We start from the raw sequence: 22,742 nt of genomic DNA on the forward strand, positions 1-22,742 counted from the left end.
TTGTCTCTGAGATCTCGGAGTCCGTAACAGCATCTTAATAAAATGATGATGATACTGCAGTCTGCATGCTGCCCTCTCCCTAGAGATTCAAGCACTAAGGATATACTTTGTAAAAGTTGTGGCAATGATTAAAATCACTGTTAATACTTTTAGAAACTAAAAAATCACCAATTTGTTAAGTTCCAAAAGGAGAAGTTTTGGGAGGCAGTCAACATGCAAGCAGAGAAATATTCCGACAATGCTCTACAGCTCACTTCTGGGCCTCGGCTATGCTGCTTTTTATTTTGTACTTTTCACTCATTTCCTTCGAACTCTTCTACACCAGCTGCCCTATTTGATTCTAATCTTCCTCATTTTTTGCCAAGGGTAGGTCCCAAAGAAAAGCCCAGTGAGTCATATATTTGGCCTGGGCATCTGCTTAAACCATTTTAAAAAATTAGTCAGGTGTCATCAAAATAGTACCATGTTTAAAGCCTCCAAAAAACCAAGCTTCAGAGTCAAAGACTAGTACATCCAATACAGTATTTCTGGTAGTATCAATAACACACTTTGGCTTTGGGTTCGTCGTACAAAACATGCTTTCTTCTCATCTGTCTCCTATCACTACTAGAGTTGAGTCTTGTAGCTGCAAGTTACTACACCAGTCCTCAATCTACTTGGTATTCTTATTAAGACTTGGAGGATACTTTGCATAAGGCAAATAAGAAAACTGACATTCCAAATAATAACACTTTATTACAATAACTGATCACTTTCCGTGAGACAGATTGTTCAGCACACAACCTCTGAATGAATGCCTTAAGATTAAATTTCCAATTAGGTGGTAAAGATCATGAAATTATGATTTCTTTTTGATTAGATAAACAGTTTTATATTTTAATATTTCCAGTTTGTTCAAAAATTTATTTAAAACATTTTGCAAATATACATGTATTTTACATGGTAACTGAATGCAACGAACTTAAAAAATCAACACGTCGAGATCTGTTCAATTCTAGATCAAAAAGAAAATCACTCACCTTACCACAAAAACATTTCTGCAAAAGACAAGTTCCTAACAGTACCTTGCACAAATTTCACACTAGTTTTAGTAGGGAATCTATACAAGGACACCAAAGGGCTGATGGAAGAGGAAATAAGCAATATAATTTTGGAAGAATGCTGCACTACCATATATATAATGCAATATAACCTAATATCTCAGGTTTGTCAAATTCAACACTTGCCATACTGTACAATTACATACATGCAAAAATACATATGCTAATATTGTAAATGACTTTATAAAAAAAAAAAATTATCACCTTTCCTGATAAAAAACTTTCTTGACACTGGTTCAGAGGGTTTGCAGCGGCACTGAATTGGTTAGAGCACGCGTCAACCCTTCCACTGAAGAGCAAATAAAAGAAAAAACATATGCATTACATTTTCAGTCTTTCTTCCATTAATACACAAAACCTTAAAGCTAACAATGGAACAACTAACTCAATGCTTAGAAATAAAATGGCCAATTTAAAATTTTTCTAAAACTTCGCTCTCAATTACCAAATGAAAAACTAGCTATTACTAAGAAAGCAAATGTAATAGATGTAGTTAACTTATGAAAAATTTGTCATAACTTTTATCGTCAAAGATAAGAATGTTAACTTAGTGGTCATACATTAACCCTTAAACGCCAAAGCGGTAAAAATCAAAACCTCTCCCGAATGCCGGGGCCGGTTTGGAGTGAGCGTGGAAGCGGAAAAAATAATTTTTTCAAAAAATCACGGCGTGCTTAGTTTTGAAGATTAAGAGTTCATTTTTGGCTCCTTTTTTTTGTCGTTGCCTGAAGTTTAGTATGCAACCATCAGAAATGATAAAAATTATCATTATCATATATAAATAATCCGATATATGATAGCGGAAAAACGAAATTTCATATATAATTGTATTCAAATAGCGCTGTGTGCAAAACGGTTAAAGGTAACAAGTTACTTTTTTTTCGTTGTAATGTAAACTAAATTGCATTGCGAATCATTTTGGTATATAACACATTGTAAAACAATAAAAGCAACACAGAGAAAATATTATCACAAAATGATGCATGAATTCGTAAGGCGCAGAGGTAAAAAAATATATATTTTTTAAATTCACCATAAATCCAAATATTGTTATAGAGACTTCGAATTTGTTTCAAGATGAAGTTAAATGATGGAATATTACGATACTGTAAGAGTTTTAGCTTACAATTGCAGTTTTCGACCATTTCGGACGAGTTAAAGTTGACCTAATGTCGAAATTTTTTTATAAATTTCTTTTTTATATGCAATTATTTCGGAAATTAGAAAAGCTACAACCTTCAAATATTTTTCCTTTTATTCTACATGAAATTGTGCACATTTTCATATATAAAACTCTATGAAATGCCTAATATGAAACGGAGCAAATTTTCCGAGAATGCGATGTACGCAATTCGGAGATTTATGGCGGAGAGTCCGCGCGCGCAGGGAAGGAAAGTTTTTTTCATAAATTCACCATAAATCATAATATTGTGCTAGAGACTTCCAATTTGTTGCAAAATGAAGGTAAATAATTGAATATTACTAAAATATAAGAGTTTTAGCTTACAATTGCGTTTTTCGACCATTTCGGTAGAGTCAAAGTTGACCGAACATGGTTTTTTTTATCATGATTTATATGCAAATATTTCGAAAATGAGAAAAGCTACAACCTTCAATTATTTTTCGTTGTATTCTACATGAAATTGCGCACATTTTAATATATAAAACTTTATTTAACGGCTAATTTAAAATGGTGCAAACATTACAACAATCACACAAAAAAATTTATGATTTTTTTGGAAGTTACTGCACGGACGTAAGGAAAATTTTTTTTCATAAATTCACCATAAATCGAAATATTGTGCTAGAGACTTTCAATTTGTTGCAAAATGAAGGTAAATGATTGAATATTACTAAAGTATAAGAGTTTTAGCTTACAATTGCGTTTTTCGACCATTTCGGTAGAGTCAAAATTGACCGAAGGTTGAAAATTTGTCACTTATCATTTTTTATATGAAAATATTTCAAAACTGATAAAAGCTACAACCATGGGTTGTTTTTAGTTGTATTGTGCATGAAATTACGCACATTTCCATATATAAAACTTTATGTAACGGCTAATTTTAAAATGGTGCAAACATTACCACAATCGCATGTATGATTTTTTTCGGAAGAGTTACCGCGCGGACGTAAGGAAAAGGTTTTTTCATAAATTCACCATAAATCGAAATATTGTGCTAGAGACTTCCAATTTGTTGCAAAATTAAGGTAAATAGTTGATTATTACTACAATATAAGCGTTTTAGCTTACAATTGCGTTTTTCGACCATTTCGGTAGTCAAAGTTGACCGAAGGTTGAAATTTTGGCACTTATCGTTATTTATATGGAAATATTTCAAAACTGATAAAAGCTACAATCATGAGTATTTTTTAGTTGCATTTTAAATGAAATTGTGCACATTTTCATATATAATACTTCATGTAACGGATAATTTAAAACGGTGCAAAAATTATGTCAAAGTGACGAAATAATTTTTGAGATGTGTCACTGATACTTTTTAGTGCGATAAGAAAGAAATTCGCGCTTGCGCGCCTGCGTAACTATTGTAACAAAACAAAGCCTTGATCCGTGAACTCCCAGGATCCCCCCAAGGCACGTGATTCAAAAGTTTTTGGCTGGTAGGCCTATAAGTATTTTTCCGCGAATTTTTAAAAAAAAATTTTTGAGTCGACGTATGGTACGTCCATTCGGCATACGGGGGACATTTTGACTCGACGTTTAATACGTCCATTCGGCGTTTAAGGGTTAACATCATCTATTGTGTTTACTTGTTAGTTATAGCCCAAAATAGTTTTTCATTTGGTAATGCAGACCAAATAACATCATAGAAGTGATCACCCAAGATAACCAATTAATATCACAATTAACCCTTAAATGCATAGTCGCTATTTCCCAAAGTGTTTCCCGTATGCCGGCGGGGTTCAGAAGTTAGCGCCCAAGCGGAAATAAAGTTTTTTTTAAAATCAAGATTAAGAGTTCATTTATCAAGATTAAGAGTTCATTTTTGGTGAGCGGAGGGAGCCTGCACGGGCGAGGGGGAAACAGCCGGCAACTCGGGACGACTCTGACCGGGGACAACGAGAGGTGAGAGGAACTCCCCTAACCCAGGTGGCTCGGACCGAAGAGGTGGGGCTGTCATGGGACACCCACTGGTCCGGGCTTGCTCACTGCCCCTGCCCAGTGAGATCTGAGTGACTCCTCCTCCTCCGCTGGGTGGAAGGAGGGGGAGGAACTACAAGGAAGGGAGCATGCCCTGCAAGGGCGGCCGCCATAGGGCGCATCGGTACTGAGGCGGGATCCACCAAGGCTGCAGGGGAACAACCGACAGAAGAGCGGAGCGCCCTCCCTGAGGGGCTGTAATGGGCGCCAAGAGATCGGGGTCTCTCCACGGGGAACGACCCGACGGGGAGCAGCGACGACCATGATGGCAGGAGCCATCTCGACAGTTGCCACTCCTACTCCAACCCATGGTCCCAGCTACAACATGGAGAATGGGAGTAGCGGCCTCGGAAGGAGGAGGAAGAACGCACTCGACTCTTCCCATCGCAGAGCCTCCTCTTCGCTCTTCTCCTCCTCCTATGGGAGGACCTATCCGAGGAGGAAGACTCCAAGAAGGAGCGACTTCAGAAGAGGGAGGCCTCTTCCTGCTCTTCTTACCCTTGGACCGGAGGGAGTGGCCCCGACGACCTGTGCGGTCTGGGGCAACGTCCATCTCCCAGACTTGGAAATCATCCTCCCAGAGGGGAGACTGGAAGAGGGTACTGGGGGTACAGACCAAGACCAGGACCAGGTCAACAATTCTGATGACCCTGTCCGTTCTCACTATCTCCTGTGGCAGGGCAACCCTTCGGGAGAGGTGAAGGGGAGTGTGGATGAAGTAGACAATGTAGCGGAGGGGGCCGCTTGCTCCATGGCCATGCGCACCAGAGTGGGGTGAGCTGCGCTCACTAGAGGCGAAGTGCGCTGCGCTTCCCAGCGTGGAGAGACTCACTACCCAAAACGGGGAGAGCCGTGCTCCCCAGAGCAGGGTGAGCCCTGCACACTGAACGGTGCACCGATGCAAACAACTCAGCTGATGGAACGCCCTGCAGGTTGAAGCGGGACCACACTTCTCTCAGGAAGACATCATCCCCTGGAGGCACCACCTGTACGTAAGATACAGACTCCTTCTTCTTCTTCCTCTTGGTCAAAGCTAAGGTCCATTGGAAGGGAGGCCAAGAAACACACTCCAGACACATGGACTCCGGAGAGCAGGGGCCACCACGACACGAGTTACACAAAGAGTGGGGGGTAGATCTTCGTTGACGACAAGAAAGCCCCACACAACTTATCCTCAGAAGGGCCTGGACGACATTGAGGCATGTCGGGCTCCATGGTGCAGATACAAACTCACACACAGGTTAGAGAAGACTCACACACAAGGGAAACACAAAAGAAATTGGGCTGGTACACGGACGACGAGCTGACGAGTGTACACGGGTCAGTGACCAGGAAAGCACTGAGGTCGGAGGTCAAGGGTGCGTACCCTTGACCCTCAGGGTATATACCTGGCTAGTGTGGAAGGGGTAACCGGATTTTTCTGGTCAGTACCGGACTGACATCCAGGTCTCTCCTATAAAGGGATTTTGACGAAGGAAAAATCTATTTCTGGGCAAGGGCCCGTGTTGCTTTGTGAAATATCCTTTTAGTTCATATTTCTAAGGTAAATATTGCTAACATTACCAGAGAAAAACTAAAATGGGATGTCAGAGTATTCTGACTCGCTCACCCTATAAAAAGAGGGTGTCGGTATGGTTTCTGGGGCGAGTGAAACCACTACCACGGGCCTCTTGTCATTTAGACCCCTCCTTCACAAAATCCCCCTGCTAGAGAGAGCTGATACACAGCCCTCACCAGCGACTACTACTACCAGCACTCCCACGCTAACACCAGTGCCTTTAGCGGCCATCCTTGAAGTTAGAAGACCAAGCTTGGGCCCAAGGGTGGGAGCAAACAAGGGGGGGATTTCACTGGGCGACACGGGCCCTTCCCCAGAAATAGATTTTTCCTTGGTCAAAATCCCTTTTCTGGGCTCCGTGTCGCTTCGTGAAATAGTACCAGAGAAATGGCCACAAGCTGGGGAAGTTCAATAGTATAAGATAATAAGAAAAAACCAAATAAAATAAATGAATATAATCTAGAGTAATAATTACAGAAGTTATCGTAAACATACTTAAGAGTTTTATTAAAACTACACTTATGCTAAATTACAATAACTTAAAATATACCATGATAGATTATATACAAATGTGAGTAATCCTAGCATAAAAATAAGGAAAACATCACGATATAGCCTTTTGGCAGCTAAGGCTGAAAACAGGTTAAAACCTGGTGGCAGGATTACAGGAAGGATGTTAGTGAGGCAGGTAGAAAGGAGATCTGGATCTTACTACTAAACTACTTAAACAGTGTCAGGGGAAACTGTGATTCCCGCTGCCACTGCTGGAAATTTAAGAGATTCTAAGGATTTCAGGTAGTGGCGTCTGAATACTGTCGGGGACTTCCAACCTGTATATTTTTTCAGGTCATCAAAATTCATGTGTAGGAAATAGTTCATTGAGGTGGCTACTGCCCTAATGTCGTGGACTTTGGGGATCGAATCTGGGTTGGCCTGTTTAATAAAATATAGGATCTGTTGTCTAATTCATTTTAAGGAAATAGTGCCACCTTTTTCTCTCATGAATAAGGGACCTGAGGATCTAGTAGATGTCCTGGACAGATAGGCTCGTAAGGTCATCACTGGACATAGAGAAGGGTCTTGAGGAAGAGGGAGGATCTTCCAAGGGGCCCATCTCATTAAAGGATCCTCGTTTTTGGCCAAAAATTTTCTATCTGGGGAGAGGAGAACTTCTCCTGATGGGAGAAATTCAATATGGCCTGGGTCTCTAAAAAGAGCCGACAGTTCAGATACTCTGGCTCCTGAAGCCAGACTTAAAAGAAACAATGTTTTCCATAGGAGTGGTATGTAGTTACATGAATCGTTGTCAGTATCTGAAGCCAGTCTGAGAACATCATTTAAGAACCTTGAAACTGAGCTAGGCCTCTCTGATGGTCTGAGCCTAGCACAAGCTTTAGGAATAGATGAGAAATAAGAATCTGTTAAGTCTATTTTAAAGCCAAATTGAAAAATTTTCTTTAGAGCTGACTTATTGGTAGTAATACTACTGGCTGCTAAACCTTTTTCAAATAAGGATCTGAAGAAGGAGATAGCCAGGTTAGTAGTCATGGTTCAAGATTCCTTCCTTCAGGAAATTTGCTAACTTTTTAACAGCTGCGTCACACTGACACAAAGTTGATTCTCTTTTATCCGATTCTAAGAAAAGGATGTTTTGAGGATCAATGTTTGCATCTTTTTTAGCCGCAAACTTCGTGAAGTCCATAAAGTTAGGGTTTTGAGAATTCCTGAGGAAGCGAACACAGTCCTCGTTTGTACTGGTTGAGATAGCTTGGGGTTGGGAATCCGTTGAGGTCAGAGACCCAATTCCAGAAGTAGTGGGAACCAGTTGCTCTTGGGCCAATCTGGGGCTACTAGAGCAACTTGTCCTTTGAAGGTCCTGAGTTTGTTCAGGACTTTCAACAGAAGATTCACTGGAGGAAAGATGTATACTTTCTTCCACTGATTCCAATCTATGGCCATGGCGTCTGTGGAATAAGCCAGAGGGTCCAGGTTGGAAGCCACATAGCATGGGAGCTTGTGGTTCGATTGTGATGTGAAAAGATCCACCTGGAGGCCTGGGACCTTTTGGCATATCCACTGGAATGAGCGCCTGTCCAGAGACCACTCCGATTCTAGAGGAACTGAATGAGACAGGGCATCTGCTATCACGTTCCTTACTCCCGCCAGGTGAGTGGAGGATAGATGCCATTTGTACTTGGCTGCTAGTGAGGATATGGCTATCATGACATGGTTCACATGACTTTATTTGGATCCTCATCTGTTGATGCAGTGTACTACTACTGCACTGTCCAATACCAGCTTGATGTGAGATTTCTTGGCTGTCAGAAGCCTCTTCAATGTTAGGAACACCGCCATAGCTTCTAATACATTTATATGAAGCTGGCGGAACTGAGGAGACCAAGTCCCCTGTACCTTCTTGAATTGGGAATATCCTCACCATCCGGTTAGAGAAGCATCCGTGTGGATAACCAACGCCGGAGGGGGAAATTGAAGAGGAATCGATTTGGATAGATTCTTGAACTCCACCCAGGGGCGGAGTCGTTTGCGGAGAATCGGCGGGATGGCTGACAACTTGTCCCGAGATTTGTTGTTTGCTCTCGAGCGCCAGACCCGGTTTATATCTTTCAGCTTTGCTTTCAGTAGGACATCTGTAACTGAGGCAAACTGGAGATAACCTAGGATTCTTTCCTGGTTTCTCCTTGATGTTTGTTTGCATTTGAGGAATTGTTTTGTTGCCTATTTCTTTCCTTTTGACCAACGGAATTGACAGAGTATGGGAGTTTAAGTCCCATTGAATGCCGAGCCATTGAAAGCGGGAGTCCGGCATTAGCCTGGACTTGGTCTTGTTTATTTGGAACCCCAGATGTTCCAGAAACTGTATTACTTTGACCGCAGCTTTGCGGCATTCTTCGACGGTTGTTGCCCAAACGAGCCAATCGTCCAGATACGCTACTACCATTATCCCTTGAGATCTTAGTTGTTGAACTACTGACTCCGTTATCTTGGTGAATACCCTGGGAGCTACGTTCAACCCGAAGGGCATCACTTTGAAGGAGAATGCCTGGTTTCCTAGTCTGAAGCCTAGATACGGGCGGAAGTGTCTGGCCACTGGGACATGATAGTATGCGTCTGTTAGATCGATAGAGATGGTGACGACCCCACGGGGAAGTAAGGTCCGCACCTGCGAGATAGTCAGCATCTTGAACTTGTCGCAACAAACAAATAAGTTTAGACGGGACAAGTCTAAGATTATTCTTCGTTTTGTTGAGCCTTTCTTTGGCACGCTGAACAAGCGACCTTGAAACTTTAAATGCTTGACTTTTGATACTACCCCTTTCTGAAGGAGTTCTTGAGCATACTCCATCAATTCCGATGTTGGTCTCTGAAGGAAGGTCTTGGATGGAGGAGGACCTTTGATCCAGCTCCATCCCAGTCCTTTGGACACAATACTTTGTGCCCAATTGCTGAACCCCCATCCGTGGCGATAGAGGAACAGTCTCCCTCCTACCTGAGGGTTCTCACTGACTTGGGGCAGGTCGTGACCCACGTCCTCCCTGGAAGTGCTTGCCTCTGCTAGGTGTTCTTCCGCCACCTCTCTGGCAAAATGCACCCCTAGCCCTGCTGCCTCTTCCAAACCTATTAAAGCGTTGGAACGCCTGCCCTTCAAAGACTGGGTTGAAGGCCGGTGACACTGCGAACGAGGTAGAAGGCTGGTTCTGGGAGGTCAGTAGGAGGAAAGGCTGAGACTGACTCTTCGAGGTGGAGGGTTGCACCATCTGGGAGACCGGCACAGCTTGTACCACCTGTTGCTGCTGAGCGGCGCCTGGAAAGGTGGGAATTTCCTAGGCTTTTTCAGCTTCTTTACCGAAGAGGAAGTAGGTTCAGTCTTCCTCTTACTTGACAGACCCCAACGGACCTTAAGGCTCTGGTTTAGCCTTGTCGCCTCGTGCTGAACCTCATTGACTAAGGCTTCTAGGAAGAGGTCAACACCCCAGATAGAAGCTGCAAGCAACTTATTGGGTTCATGGCGAATAGTCGCCTCTTGCAGTACGTGTTTTCTGCAATTACGTCTTGCGACGGTAAAATCGTACAGATCACACTGGACAGTGTGTGTCTGTGCTTTGGCCAACAACTTGAACAGAAGTTCCGTGCCGTACGTTACTGCCGCAACCTCCGTCATTACTAAGGCATTTAAGGTCCTCCCTAACCTGGTCCTAGCATCAAATTCGGCTTGAATAAGATTGTCTGGGAGCCTGGGAAGCCTCTCGCTGAATTGTGTTATCGCGCAATCCGGCTTGAGTTTCCCTACCGTGAATGTGGCTGGGAGATCCGTCCAAAGGTCTTTGGTGCCTGGGAGGAGAAGGGATGTGGGCTCCGTCTCCCGGAGTTGAGGCATGGGCTCGTCTTTCATGGCGGCTTGGAGAGTCAACTCCGCTAACTTTGTGGTGAATGGAATCGGGGTTTCTCCGTCTGCCACAAAGATAGTAAAGGGGCTCTTAAAAGCTTGAAGCTTGGTATTAGCACAATCCCAATCCTCCAAGCTCCTCAGCCACTCCCTTTGCGCCTGATCTCTGCTGTAGATTACCGTTTCTTTGGGAATCCTGTCCTCCCTTCTCATCGCCGTCTCTGTAAGACGGGCATAACCAATGAATGGAGGTTGAAGGTCAGCGGGGTGAAACTCGAAGTCTTCTAGCCTTCGAGTACCGCAGTCCGGCAACGTCAGCATGCCGTCTTTGAAAGGGGCATATGATGACACCCTCCATGGGTTATTTGCTGTGAAGGGAGGAAGGGAATCGTAGTCCGGCATGGTTTGCACCGCCATACCAGGCTGTGGTAGAACTGCTGCAGGGTTCTCCCGGAGACCTGCCATCAGATTCTCCTGGTTGGTCAGTCTCTCCGAAATGTTCCGGATCGACTGACCCGACTCCTCGAATGACGTAGAGAAGTGTGATAACATCTGCTCGAACTTGTCCTGAACTAAGTTCCCAACATAATTCCCCATTTGCTGCATGATGTTTGCAGCAAACGCTTCTGTGTCAAAAGGACTAGGATCCTTGACCACAGTAGGAGTCTTGGGGCGTGTCCCCATAGAGGTCGAAGGCTCAGGATCCGTAGATGCCTGAGCCTTATCCTTTGAGGATTTACCTCTGGACCCTTTTGAGTGTGAAGAAGAGGACTTCGATTTCTCTGCTCCGGGTTGGTGAGCCGGAGGCTTATGAGATGAGGAAGACGTGGTCTTTTTGGACGCTGTCTTCTCAAGGGTCTTCAACTCACGCTTCCCTTTTACCTTAGGGATAGCCTGAGTGGTCTTCGGTCTGACCGAAAGTTCACTCTCTGAAAAACCTTGTAAGGAAGTAGAAGACAGAACAGGGGAAGAAGATCCAGAAGGACCCAAGGGAAGCCCTTGAGCCCCCAACAAACCTGCCTCATCCAACATACTATCTGTATCACCTACCGCCATTGGTTCCAGTTTCAAATCCAAAGTCGCCACGTCGTCTGCTATCTCGGGGTTGCCCTGGGCCGCCAGCACCTGGGCCACCTGGAGCTGGATGGTGGCAATGTACGGGGCTGCCGCTGCCGGGTCGACGTAGCAGGTCGACTTGCCTCCCGGGAAGAGACGGACAGCCATACTCTTGTCCAGGATGTATGGCTGCCCCTTCGTTACGTTTTTCCTAAACCCGCCGACCCAGGCCTTCAGGGTGGCCGATGCAGCGTCCTTCACGGCGGTAGCCTGGAAGAGAGGGTTATTGTAAGCCTTACGGCGGAAATCTAAAGTTCTATGATTAATCATATAAGTCAAAATATCATCATGTATCTCTTATAGGACTGCAATGTATAGTCAAATTATATAGTGAATAGACTCCGGTATATACTTACACCGGAGGAGAACTGCTCCATCAGATCATAACAGATCGAGCAGGCTTCGTGGTGCCAAACCGCTATATCCCCATAGCGGATGGCGCAGACGGCGTGGGTCCGGCAGACCTCGTGGCCACAGGGGTCCTGCAACACGGCGTTGCAACCGGATTCCTGGCAATTGGTAGCCTGTAAGTGGACAGATACATGAGTATCAACACTGACTAACAGGGCAAGCCCGTTAAGAGATATAACACTCCGCCATATGCCGGAGTGGTAATATAGGTGTTAACCTTCTCCTGTAGAGGTGAGAGTCCAGTAGGTCTGGTATACTAGTTAGAAGTTCCGGGCGTACCGGGGTAAGGAGTTCCACCAAACTAGAAACCAGCCTATACGCCGGGGTGAGGAGTACAAGGACGGCGGGGAGGAACATGAGGGGGTTAACCCCGAAATAAGACATAACAAAATTAGACGGAACACAGCTCCGCCATAGAAAAAATTCGCAGGCAGGAGGAGAACCCGGTTGGTGAGCGGGCACTCCGCTGGCTAACAGAATCTTCGGAAATTACACATAAACAAAATACAAAATGATAACAAAAGAAAACAATATATGGATGCATGTAGCGGAGCTACTCTCCGTCACCCCCTAAGGGAGCTGGCGGAGCCAGAGGAGCAAGGGGGTGACCGGGGTAGGAGAGAGCAATAAGGACCACGAGGAGGTCCGAGCACGGACGAGCGAGGTGGCCAGCCTAGCCCGAACGAACCGAGACATCCCCGTGGAACCCAGGGTGAGAACGGTATAAAGAGACAGTATCAAGTGTACCCCCCCCCCCCCATGACTCCCGTATCCTCTCCAAGTAGAGAGGAAGAGGGGAGGGAGCCCGGATGGTTGCCGTGGCAACATGAGCAAGCGATACCTGCCTCCCCGTCCCCCGTAGGGGAGAGGGACGCAGGGAGGGGGACTGAGCGGGTGGCTCATGGCGATCGCCTGGTCCACCGTGAACGTGGTAGGACCACGCGGTCGGATAGGCCAGGCGAACTGAGATAGCCTAGGCTATAACTAACTGTCTCGAACATGCAACATAAAATGAGCATAGTTATCATAACAGAAAGGAAAGGAATCATTAGTAATAGGAAAAGAGATGTCCTAGAGAAGCTAGGCTAACCGACCTGGGAAGGAGGGCGCCTAACTGCTCGGGAGCTGGCCTTTGCCGATACGTAAGAACGGAGGGCGATGGCCAGGGTAGTAGGACTAAAGATAGAAGGACACATGTCCTAAATGCCTAACAGACCTAGACAAAGGCACATGCATGCATGAACACTGAGCTAAGGTAACAAGGCAAAAGCTCAATCGAGCTAGATTCCCATAATGAACAGAATAGCACATCTTGCACAACACGGAAATATAATCATAAATACTGCACAGTTATAGCTACAACGGTATGGGGGACCGAAGAAGCTTAAATAATGAATCACACGAGGCGAGCCGGTTGGAGCGAGCCTGTGGCCATGACGCAGAGGGCACCGTCATATAACCTAACTAAAAGCGGTAAAACGGGCCCTAGCTGGCTAAAATTACGTGAAACACTTAGGCAGTACTTAACTTAGCTGCAGCGATGGCTTGAAGTTCCATAGCGAAAGATAATCCACAAAACGGAAGCACAAAAGCACAGCGAGAAAAAACGTGTGTGCGGGATGTCGCTAACGAAAAGGATGGCCGCTAGAGGCGCTGGTGTCGGCGTGGTAGCGCTGGTGTCGGCGTGGTAGCGCTGGTAGTAGTAGTCGCTGGCGCGGGCTGTGTATCAGCTCTCTCTAGCAGGGGGATTTTGTGAAGGAGGGATCTAAATGACAAGAGGCCCGTGGTAGTGGTTTCACTCGCCCCAGAAACCATTTCGACACCCTCTTTTTATAGGGTGAGCGAGTCAGAATACTCTGACATCCCATTTTAGTTTTTCTCTGGTAATGTTAGCAGTATTTACCTTAGAAATATGAACTAAAAGGATATTTCACGAAGCGACACGAGCTGAGCCCAGAAAAGTAGTTTGAGGTAAGTATACGGCGTCGGAAAAAACCATCATTGCTTGATAATAATCAACCAAGTTGGAAAATCTTTAAATGACATAAAACAGCACTGCTAAAACCATAAAATGAAGAATTCTGGAATAAGTAAACTTTTTGTGACCTCTTCATAATACTTCAATGAGAAAGTAGAGAAAGTAAGTTATAGTAATTATCAATTGGTAGCTAAGGTTTTGATTTTTAAATATAGAGAAAAGGAAATCAGCATACCCACAGTTTCTCTTGAATATTTCTAGGCAAAAAAGTCAGCATTTCTCTTACGAAAAAGATTTTTCTGGGCTCAGCTCGTGTCGCTGCGCGAAATATCCTTTAATCTATTATTTCTTTCTAGGGTAAATGGTCTAACACATACCAGAGAATAAATAAATAAAGAAAAAGGTCAGTACAACTGGACTCGCTCACCCTCCAAGAGGGTGTCCGGTATGAACACTATGGCGAGTGAGACCACTACCACGAGCCGCTTGCCATAAATCTCCCACTACAAAATCCCCACAAGAGGGGAGCCGACCCACAGAGTGGGCAGCAAATACTACTACTCCATCCCATGCTGCCGACTGCCGCGCCTCTGGTGGCCATCCTTTCAGTTAGCGCACACTGTATACGTGCCCTTTTTTGCTCTGTGTTTTTGTGCCCTTAATTTTGGATTTACTCATCATGGAGCGTGCAGCCATCGCAGCAGCCTAAGTTAAGTACTCAATCTTTATTGCTATTTCGGTTTTTTTTTTTTTCCGTCCTTGAGCCAGTATTTGCCGTTTTTAGGTATAAATACGAACTCTAGGTCGGAAGCATGGCAGCATAGTCCTGCCTCGTGGCGGGTTCGTTCTTGGTCTTCCATACCCAGAACCTTCCCTTACTTTAGTACGCTCTAATTTTAGTCATCCTATTTGTTTTAGGGTACAGTTTACGCGGTTTATGTCATGCATGCATGCCCTTTTACCTTACGTAGGCTCCTTCTATCCATACCCTAGCCACGGCTCTTAGTATCGGCCCCGGCTAGCTTTGAGTGGTGACTTTCTTTCGGGTTAGTCGTACACTCCTGGATTTTTTCTCCTACTATTTTGTTTTCTTTCTTTCATGTTTTTATTTAACTTATTATGTTTTTGTTAGTGTAGGCTCTGGCTTTCATCTAGCCTAGGCTATGGCCCATAGGGCCCATGCGCTACGCTCTTCAGTTCGGTTGCTTCCTATGCTTCTCTCTGATCAGCCGGTTGTGTATTCTAGGCCTTATCGTTCATTGTTTGTTGTTACCGCCCCGTGGTCACTACGTGATCACGGAGCAGCCAGAACGCCTGTTCCAGTCATCTTCCCTCCTCCCGCTCTTCCATAGGGCCGGGGGGAGGCGTTGGTCTGCCCACGCTCGCTCCGCATACCCGAGCCTGCCTCCCTCTCCCCCCAGGCGGAGGGAGTAGAGGGACGGGACAGACCCAGACTGGACTCGACCTCTCCACAGCTTCTCGGTCCGGCCGGATGGCTAGGGGGGGGGGGGGGGGGGGGGGGGGGGGGGGGGGATGCCTGGCCTTCCCCCTCCGTCGCTTCTCCGTCGCTCCGTTGCTAGTGCGAGTCTGTGTGCCCTCTCACCCTTTCCCACCTTACTGGGGCTCCTTTTCTACCGGAGCTCCGGCATCCAAGTGGAAAGGTGCTAGTCCACCCCGCAGGGTGGACTGAGGCATACAGTTGGTCTACTAACCCCTCCGTCGCGCTGAAGTCGCGACACGCTCCGCCACGCACTGGACTTAGTCCGGTACGTTCGATTTTTATAGGTTTAAGAATTAGATATGTAAAACTAGTAAGTTTATCTTAAGCTACCTTAAACCATCCCCCCCTTCCCTTGTCTGCCTCACCGGATCTCTCCGGGGTTATAGCCTATTCAGGCGTTAAGGGAGGGGTTATGCCCAAATTTTTTCCGAGCTCCGGCATGCAGCGGAGTCTTCTGTCCTTTAGCCTGTAAGTGATAGCCTTTAAGATGCTCATGTGTCCCTTTTCACTTACAGACCACCAACTGTGAGCTCCGGATGCGCCGCCACGCTTCAAGACCCCTGTGGACATGAAGTTTGCCGGTCCCATGCTCCATGCGCGACTCCGCACTGGGACCTCCAGGTCTGGTATCACGAGGACATGCACCATCTGTTATGATCTGGTGATCCAGCTCTTAGACGGGTAAGTATTCCAACTCCGTTAGCCAGTCCCTACTTCGTTATAGTTTCTTAAGTTTTAAAAAATTATAATCTTTCTTAAACTTAAGATAAAATACAGGGATTTCGCATCCCCTATAATTTTAAGTAAGCTTTTAATTTAGTTTTAGTTTTAAAGTTTAATCTTAAAAAACTAATACCCTCTCTTCCAGGCTCCGGCTGTGAAGGACACCGCACTGGCAACCCTGCGGGCCTGGGTCGGCGGTTTTGGGAAGAACGCCGCCAAGGGTATGCCCTACATTCTCGAGAAGAGGTTGGCGGTCCTGATCTTCCCCGGAGGCAAGTCAACGGGCTACGTCCGCGAACCCAGCAGGCGGCGGCCCCGACTATTGCGTTCATTCAACAACAGCTCGCTGCCTCGTTGACGGATCCAGGCCAGGACATCTCTCGGAAGTCGCGACATTGGATCTTAATATTGAACCCATGGTAGGTGTAGACGAGCTGTTGGTCGAGGAGTACGTTGGACGCCCAAGGATGCCCTTGGGTGCCACTGGATCTTCTACCCCTGCAAACTCTCCATCTTCCAAGGCTTTACAGGTACAGAACTGTATACTTCTCCTGATGCTTCCGTTAGACCTAAGGTCAAAGGACAAGCAGTCAAAACCTTGACTAAGACGTCGTCGTCGTCTACGAGACGGCGTCGGCGTCTTCATCATCTCGTAAGTCTCCGGCTAAAAACCCCGGAGCAGAGAGGTCTAAGCTTCCGGTCCGGCTCCAAATCCTCTAGGAGTAGATCCTCCAGGGAGAGATCACACACTCCAGCGGAGTCAACCGTTCCACTACCTTTGGTTCCGGTTCAGAGCCCCCCACCCGTCCACCTCCGCAAGCAGCTCCGGCTCTTTGGATCCCAACGCTGGTCTGTTGCAACAAGTGGGCGATCTGGTGGGGTCTCTAAAAACCAGTATGGAACAGATGTTCTCCCGGTTGTCTGATAGGATCAGCTCCCAGGACAACATTATGCCGGAACTGAGCCAAGCTCCGCTAGCTTCTCCCCCACCCTTCAGCCACAGGGGGAGCGCAATTGCCTCCGTATGACTCTCTACCTCTGTTCAGTAATGACAATCCTTGGAGAGTAGCGTCATACGCCCCCTTCCAGGACGGGCTTATTTCTATCCCGGAATGTGGAACTCGGAGGATTGAAGACTTCGAGTTCTACCCGGAAGACCTTCAGGCCTCCGTTCATCGGCTACGCCAGGCTCACCGCCTCTGCCATGACTTCACGAGACGATAAGGTACCGAAAGAGACAGTCCTCTATTCACGAGACCAGGCTCAAAGAGAATGCTCAGGTGTCTAGAGGACATGGGACTGTTCGAACACGAAAAATACAGCCATTTAAGAGTCCTTTCACAATCTTTACAATGGAAGAGAGTACCCCGCTCCCTTTCTTGACAAAGATTGCTACGACTACCATTTCAGCAGCCCCAGAAGGGGGATTTCGTTGCTCAGCTGAAAGAAGCGGACCCCTACGTCTCCTTTACTTCCCTCAGACCGGTGAGTTGTGGGAAGATCTGCCCAACACTTTTTCTGCGGAGCAAAACTCAAACCAGGGACTGTGCTATGGAGCAGTTTGGTGGTGAGAAGCTACCTAGACTTCCGGATAGCCTCATTCAGGCAGAATTTGATGCCAAGTCGAGGTTGGCCAGGTCTATCAATACCATGGCCATGACCGAGGTGGCTACCATTTCCTATGGTTCTGAGCCACTTTTTAAGCTTCTCACCAAAGTCTCTGACTCAAACGGTTGCAGTCTGATATGTTCGAGTTCGCCACGGCTAGAACAAACTGTAGGAAACATGTCCTCCAAGAAGCAACGATTTGCGGCATGAACCGAATAAGTTGCTTGCATCGAACATCTGGGGAGCAGACCTCTTCCCAGATGCGATGGTGAAGAGGTCCAGGCAGAGGCTACAAGGCTAAACCAAAGCCTTAAAAGATCGTTGGGGCTTACGGCCAAGAGACGCCAAGATCAAGTGGTCAGAGGTAAGGCTCAGAAGAAACCCAGACGTTTCCAGCCTTACCAGAAGAACAGCCACGCTTTACCAGCCGGTTCCAGCTGTCCCGTTGGTGCAAGCAGCCCAACCTTCTACCTCCAAGGCTCAATCGCAGCCAATCTATGTCATTTCCCCCCAGCCTCAACCCTCCACCTCTTACGCTCTCTCCCCAGCCTTCAATCAAGTCTTCGAGGGCCAGGCTTCCCAGAAGTATGACCGCTCGGGTAGGGGAGGCAGAGGTAAGCGATCCTTTCGTCAGAGAGGATCGGGAGGGTCCTTTAATAGAGGAAAGCATTTCAGGGGAGGCCGCGGAGGCTACCAACACCAATGAGGACTTTCAGGTAGGAGGGAGGCTGTTTCACTTCCGCCACCGGTGGAATTTCAGCAAGTGGGCGCAAAGCATTGTGTCAAAAAGGCCTGGGTTGGAGTTGGGTAGCGAACCCGCCCCCATCCAGACCTTTCCGCCAACTTCCATCCAAAGAATTGACGGAGTATGCGGAGACCTCCTTCAGAAAGGAGCTATAGCGAGAGTCAACAGATTAAAGTTTCAAGGGCGCTTGTTCAGCGTTCCAAAGAAAGGCTCACAAAAAAGAAGGGTAATCTTAGACTTGTCCCGCTTAAACTTAGCCATTCGCTGCGACAAGTTCAAGATGCTCACGATCTCGCAGGTACGGACCTTACTTCCCCGTGGGGCCGTCACCACCTCTATCGATCTTACAGACGCTTACTATCATATCCCTATTGCAAGGCACTTCCGTCCGTATCTGGGCTTCAAGATAGGGGATCAGACATTCTCCTTCAAGGTAGTTCCTTTCGGGCTCAACGTTAGCACCCAGGTGTTGTTCCATCGAAGTTTGTCGGAAGTGGTAGTTCAACAACTAAGATCGCAAGGGGTTATGTAGTAGCGTATCTCGACGATTGGTTAATCTGGGCTCCATCAGTCGAGGAATGCCACAAAGCAACACTGAAAGTGATTCAGTTCCTGGAATATCTAGGCTTCAAGATAAACAGGACCAAGTCAAGACTCACTCCAGAGTCAAACTTTCAGTGGCTGGGCATTCAATGGAATCTATCCTCCCATACTCTGTCGATCCCATCAGCCAAGAGGAAAGAAATAGCGAAGTCAGTAAAGCAATTTCTGAGTCACAAACTTGCGTCAAGAAGAACCCAGGAAAGGATCCTGGGTTTCACTCCAGTTGCATCAGTGACAAAACATCTTGATGAAAGCCAAACTGAAAGACCTAACCAGAATCTGGCGCTCACGAGCAAATGTCAGGTCCAGGGACAAATTATCCTCAGTCCCTCAGATTCTACGGAATCGACTACGCCCATGGGCAAAAGTCAAGAACTTATCGATATCAGTGCCCCTTCAGTTTCCTCCTCCGGGGATTACCATCCACACAGACGCTTCGTTAAGCGGTTGGGGAGGATATTCTCAGTTCAAGGAAGTTCAGGGAACTTGGTCACCTCAGTTCCGTCAGTTCCATATAAACGTACTGGAAGCAATGGCAGTGTTCTTGACTCTAAAAAGGTTACGTCCGCCAAAGTACTCCCACATAAAGCTAGTCTTAGACAGCGCAGTGGTAGTCCATTGTATAAACAGGGGAGGCTCCAAATCACGTCATCTAAATCATGTCATGGTAGCCATCTTCTCCCTGGCGGACAAGTTCAGTTGGCACCTCTCCTCCACCCATATAGCTGGAGTGAGAAACGTCATAGCAGATGCTCTATCCCGATCAGTACCTCTGGAGTCGGAATGGTCATGGACAGCAGTTCGTTCCAATGGATTCTTCAGAGAGTTCCAGGCCTACAAGTGGATCTCTTTGCATCCCAAGCGAACCACAAACTCCCATGTTATGTGGCTCCCAACCTGGACCCTCTGGCCTATGCCACGGGGAAGGACGCCCTGGCCCTAGACTGGAACAACACTGGGAGAAGATTTATGTCTTTCCTCCAGTGAATCTTCTCATGAAAGGTATCTGAACAAACTCAGGACATTCAAGGGTCAAGTGGCTCTAGTAGCCCCAGACTGGCCGAAGAGCAATTGGTACCCTCTAGTTCTGGAAACTGGTCTTCGCCCTCTTCGAATTCCCAGTCCCAGGCTCTCCCAGTCAGTGCAAACGAAGACTGTGTTCGCTTCCTCAGGAATTCTCAAAACCCTAACTTTATGGATTTCATGAAGTTTGCAGCGAAAAGAGATGCGAATATTGACCCTCAAAATATTCTCTTCTTGGAATCTGATAAAAGAGATTCAACTTTGAGACAGTATGATGCTGCTGTCAAAAAGTTAGCAACCTTCCTGAGAGAATCAGATGTTAGAATCATGACAATCAATTCAGCTATATCCTTTTTCAGATCTTTATTTGAAAAAGGCTTAGCAGCTAGCACCATTACGACAAACAAGTCAGCCTTGAAAAAGATTTTTCAATTTGGTTTCAACATAGACTTGACAGACTCCTACTTCTCGTCTATTCCCAAGGCTTGTGCTAGACTTAGACCTTCTGTAAGGCCTACGACAGTATCATGGTTCTTAAATGATGTTCTAAAGCTGGCTTCAGAAACTGATAATGACACATGTTCATTTATAATGCTCTTAAGAAAAACTCTATTTTTATTAAGCTTGGCCTCAGGAGCTAGAATTTCAGAACTGTCGGCATTATCCGAGATCCGGATCATATTCAATTTCTTCACAGGGGAAGTGCTACTTTCTCCGGAACGTAGTTTTATAGCAAAGAATGAAGATCCTTTGATGAGGTGGGAACCATGGAAGGTTGTACCCCTTCCACAAGATATATCTCTTTGCCCAGTATCGACCTTACGAGCCTTTCTGTCCAGGACCTCCTCATCCTCATCGGGTCCTCTCTTTAAGAGAGAAAAAGGTGGTACTTTATCTATTAAAGGCATCAGGCAGCAGATCCTGTACTTTATTAAGCAAGCCAATCCTGACTCTTTCCCAAAAGCACATGATGTCAGGGCAGTAGCCACCTCAATTAACTATTTCCAACATATGAATTTCGATGAGTTGAAAAAATTAATATTCTGGATGGAAATCGCCGACAGTATTTAAGCGTCATTACTTAAAGTCCTTGGAAGCTCTGAAATTTTCAGCAGTTGCGGCGGGTAACATAGTTTCCCCCGACTCTGCTAATCTTTAGTAGAAGATCCAGTCCTCCTTTCTACCTGTCTCACCCAACAGTTCGTCTATGCCTGTCATGTTCATCTACGTTTACCTTGGGTCTTAGCTGCTCTTATGGTGATATGGTGGGTGTCCCTTATTTTTTTGCTAGGGGCACTCACAATCGATTGTATGTATTGATCTCTTTGATGTGATCCCCTTATTTTTATGCTAGGGGATACATCTTATTACAATGGTTACGAGTTTTGTATATTAAGTCATATACATTCCCTTCATATATTATTATTATTGAAGTTTGTTCTGTTCAAGTTATTGTTATAATTGCTTTTGAGTTCTTTGTACATATCTATACACAGATACTGCTTTTAACATATATTCCATGTAAGCCCTGTATATATGTAAAAAATTAAGTTAATTTTTAAGAAATATTATTAGCATTAAGTTTCTTTAATTTAAGTAATATTTCTAATTTTGTATCATTGTGTATATGTAATATTTATTAGCAATTATATTCTTCCTTTTATGTTATCTTTTATTTGAGACCCCCTTTTGTTTAGTTGAATTTTCTTTACAATCTTGTGCTATTTCTCTGGTACGATTTCGCGCAGCGACACGAGCTGAGCCAGAAAAGGGATTTTGACGTAAGGAAAAATCTATTTCTGGGCGATTGGCTCGTGTCGCCAGCGAAATCCCGCCCTACCCATCCCATCGCTCAAGATTGTCTGCTAACTTCAGGATGGCACCAGAGGCGCGGCAGTCGGCAGCATGGGATGGAGTAGTAGTAGTTGCTGCCCACTCTGTGGGTCGGCTCCCCTCTTGTGGGGATTTTGTAGTGGGAGATTTCTATTGGCAAGCGGCTTGTGGTAGTGGTCTCACTCGCCATAGTGTTCATACCGACACCCTCTTGGAGGGTGAGCGAGTCAGTTGTACTGACCTTTTTCTTTATTTATTTATTCTCTGGTATGTGTTAGTACATTTACCCTAGAAATAATAGATTAAAGGATATTTCGCTGGCGACACGAGCCAATCGCCAAAGAAATAGATTTTTCCTTACGTCAAAATCCCTTAATGTCCTGGGCTCTGCACTCCATGCCAAAGGTAAAGAGAAAGGAATTTACAGGGCATTACATTAACCAGTGTTTTGCAAAGTCACATAAGATAAAAATCATATGAATGAGATTAAAATATGGGGATATCACCTCTTATGAATAGCCAAGCTACAGAAAACCAGTAGTGAACCAAGTGAAAGAACCTTGAACAACTTACCATTTTCTCGGGACAGATATAATACTTCCATCTTGAGCTGTTCTGTAGATACCTAAAAACAAACTAAATGTAGTATACAGAATACAAAATGAATCAGGTTATAAGTCAACTTACAGTGTGGAAGAAAATGTTTTGTAGTGAGATGAGAGAGGATGTTGACCAGGAACCTGTGAACTTGCACATACTTTGCTTCAATTGAGGATAATTCTTCACTACTAACTCTCATGTCTTTTCTCCAAAGGTGAGAAAGTTGTTGTGTAAGCCAGAAGACCTGAAAAAAAATACCAAGTCCTAAAACACGTGCAATGTTTACTCGATCTGTTTAAATGATAAAAATTACAAATTTTTAGAGCAATTTACATTCTTCCTATGTATAATAATTGTTTTCCTCTTACTTTCCAAATA

At 45.5% G+C, this 22,742-nt stretch overlaps 1 protein-coding gene across 1 annotated transcript in view; it reads right to left on the reverse strand.

Moving 5' to 3' along the window:
* Window positions 1–715: 715 nt before the first annotated feature.
* LOC135202102 (gamma-tubulin complex component 5-like) overlaps window positions 716–22,742 on the reverse strand; it is a 348,462-nt gene continuing 326,435 nt past the window's right edge. The window contains exons 17-18 of the mRNA XM_064231354.1: window positions 22,452–22,608; window positions 716–1,389 (exon numbers count right to left, since the gene is read on the reverse strand). Coding sequence (XP_064087424.1) covers window positions 1,337–1,389; window positions 22,452–22,608 — 210 coding nt within the window. The 3' untranslated portion in view covers window positions 716–1,336. The remainder of the gene's footprint in view (window positions 1,390–22,451; window positions 22,609–22,742) is intronic.

The sequence above is a fragment of the Macrobrachium nipponense genome, chromosome 30 (genome assembly GCF_015104395.2).
Source record: "Macrobrachium nipponense isolate FS-2020 chromosome 30, ASM1510439v2, whole genome shotgun sequence".
Taxonomy (NCBI): domain Eukaryota; kingdom Metazoa; phylum Arthropoda; class Malacostraca; order Decapoda; family Palaemonidae; genus Macrobrachium; species Macrobrachium nipponense.